Genomic DNA, 2,904 nt, shown 5'->3' with positions numbered 1-2,904 from the left:
GATAGATAGATAGATAGATAGATAGATAGATAGATAGATAGATAGATAGATAGATAGATAGATAGATAGATAGATAGATAGATAGATCGATAGATAGTTAGTTAGTTAGTTAGTTAGTTAGTTAGTTAGTTAGTCGGTTAGTTAGTCAGTTAGTTAGTTAGTCAGTCAGTTAGTTAGTTAGTTAGTTAGTTAGTCAGTTAGTTAGTTAGTTTGTTAGTTAGTTAGTTAGTTAGTTAGTTAGTTAGTTAGTTAGTTAGTTAGTCAGTTAGTTAGTTAGTTAGTTAGTTAGTTAGTTAGTTAGTTAGTTAGTTAGTTAGTTAGTTAGTTAGTTAGTTAGTTGGTTAGTTAGTTAATTAGTTAGTTAGTTAGCTGATTTGTTAGTTACTTTAGTCACCTACTTAGTATCCCCAATACTCATTTTCCATAATATATTTTCCAATTGTGTCTATACCTCAGAAACGTCCTACTTATTCCGTATTTTCATTCCATTTACAATATTTATTTGTTGTTTGTGTTCTCACTCCCACCCCAGACAGGTAAATATTTGGTACTCACAAATGTCTCGGCTTCCGATAAAGGTTTGTACGTGTGTTTTGCTGCTGTGACATCTAGTCAAAGTCTGGAATATGATGACCACAATGACAACAATAGTACTTCATTAAGAGAACATAAACAACAAATTGATAAAGATGATGAAGTAGAACAAAATGACGATGAGAATGGTGAAGACGATGATGACAGAAATGAACAAGTGCTTTTAACATCGACTACAACAAAAATAAATCATGATAATGATACAACATTTGTTAAGCCTTTAGTAGAAAATAAAAATATGATAATACACAAAACAACAGCAACAACAACACAAAATGCTTCAACTACCTCAATGCTTCCAATGCCTAATGTAACTAGAACAGCTACAACAACAAAAACACCAACTTTATCAGTTTCAGCCTCAGCTTCTGCCTCCGCAACAACAGCAACTACAACAACTATAGTTATTAAAACCTTTACGAATGCTAATATTTCCACGCTTCACCTAACAAATCACACCCGAAACCCTGACCACAACAGCAACAACAACACAAATAGCAGCAGCAGCAACAGTTATCACAGTTTTAGCAATAGCAATAGCGGCAGCAACAGTAATAGTAGTAGTGATTTAAATTTTACCACTTTTTCCCCCATTACCACCAGCACCACTATTGATGACATAGAAGAACAAGAATTTCAAGCATTCCAAAAAATTAATCTAACTGTTCGTACCCCACCTGGCCCGGTAACTAAATTGTACTTTAAAGCTTCAACAATTTTGGGTTTCCTGATTTGGCGTTTTAATAAAACCAATTCGGGTGGTTATCCAGTTCGCAGTTTTACTGCGGAATTTCGTAATGTTTCGTATGTCTCACCACCGTTTAATAGTAGTTTTGAGCATAAATGGAGTCGTATGGATCCCATAAATATTGCACCAAATGTGGTAAGTTGTCAGTATTGTTTAAAAAGTAATATTGTTGTAAATTAGTTATAGCTTAGTAATCTTTCTTGCAAAGTTATAAAAACCCTAAGTTTACCTTGTAATAATTTCCTAACTATTGAACTAACTAGTTCCGAAATAAAAACTTACTTATTAAGTTTGTAAAAGTGTATTTCTCTATATTTTCAAATTAAATTTATTTCATTACATTTTTATAGTTTTATTTTTTTCCCAGTATCAAAATAATTTCGCAATTAAATTAATTGGCAAATCCAATAGATATTTGTTTGCTCTTCTATAGTCTGTAGTTATACAAATGAATATTTGCGGTCATTTCACACATTAAACTAATTTTATAATTTAAAATGTTTTTGTAAAGAATTTTTCACGTTAATGGCCTCATTACAAATTTATTGACAAATAGTTATTTCATTTCATTTATTTACGAAAATATTTAAATTAGTTGTATTGAATGTAATATAAAGTAATGTAATTGTTGTGTACAAATGAATGTCAATGCAAAAAATAAATAACGTTTTTATTTCGTCAAATACCCTACGTTTGAGGCAAGTGGCATAATTGACATTTTGAATAAAAAAAAATTTCATATAAATATAAAAATATAGATTTTGTTGTTTAGATTATTATTGTAGACTGAAGTACATACTAGTATATAGAATATGAAAAGTGTATAGCCCAGAATATGGTTCAGATATTAGTATATAGACCGGAATGTAGTTCAGACTTAGTCCATAGTATCTGTAGTCCATAGTTTAAACTTAGTCTGCAGTATTGTTAAAACTGTCCTCCAAATTATATGTAGTTCATGCTATAGTTCAGACTATAATCAGAGTATAATCCAGTCTATAATCTGTCTATAGTCTTCATTATAGTTGAGAACAAAACTACTGCAAAGGCTGTGGTTCGTAGAGTATAGTATACCGTGTATTCTTGACTGTAGTAGCTAGTTCAATCAATAGTTCGGATTAACCACCAAAGTATTTATCTATCTATCTATCTATCTATCTATCTATCTATCTATCTATCTATCTATCTATCTATCTATCGATCTATCTATCGATCTATCTATCTATTTATTTATTTATCTATCTAACTATCGATCTATCTATTTATCTATCTATCTATCTATCTATCTATCTATCTATCTATCTATCTATCTATCTATCTATCTATCTATCTATCTATCTATTTATCTATTTATCTGTCTATCTATCTATCTATCTATCTATCTATCTATCTATCTATCCATCCATCTGTCTATCTATCTACCTATCTATCTACCTATCTATCTATCTATCTATCTATCTATCTATCTATCTATCGATCTATCTATTTATCTATCTATCTATATATCTATTTATCTGTCTATCTTTCTATCTATCTATCTATCTATCTATCTATCTATCTAT

General features: G+C 29.9%; 1 protein-coding gene across 1 annotated transcript in view; it reads left to right on the top strand.

Annotated features, from left to right (window-relative positions):
* Positions 1–2,904, top strand: part of LOC111688409 (myosin heavy chain kinase D-like) — a 10,343-nt gene that overhangs the window by 702 nt on the left and 6,737 nt on the right. Inside the window, exon 2 of the mRNA XM_046947062.1 lies at positions 533–1,477. Coding sequence (XP_046803018.1) covers positions 533–1,477 — 945 coding nt within the window. The remainder of the gene's footprint in view (positions 1–532; positions 1,478–2,904) is intronic.

Source organism: Lucilia cuprina, chromosome 3, assembly GCF_022045245.1.
Source record: "Lucilia cuprina isolate Lc7/37 chromosome 3, ASM2204524v1, whole genome shotgun sequence".
NCBI lineage: Eukaryota > Metazoa > Arthropoda > Insecta > Diptera > Calliphoridae > Lucilia > Lucilia cuprina.
The sequence above is the reverse complement of the archived record's forward strand: the minus strand, read 5'-3'. Positions and strand labels throughout refer to the sequence as shown.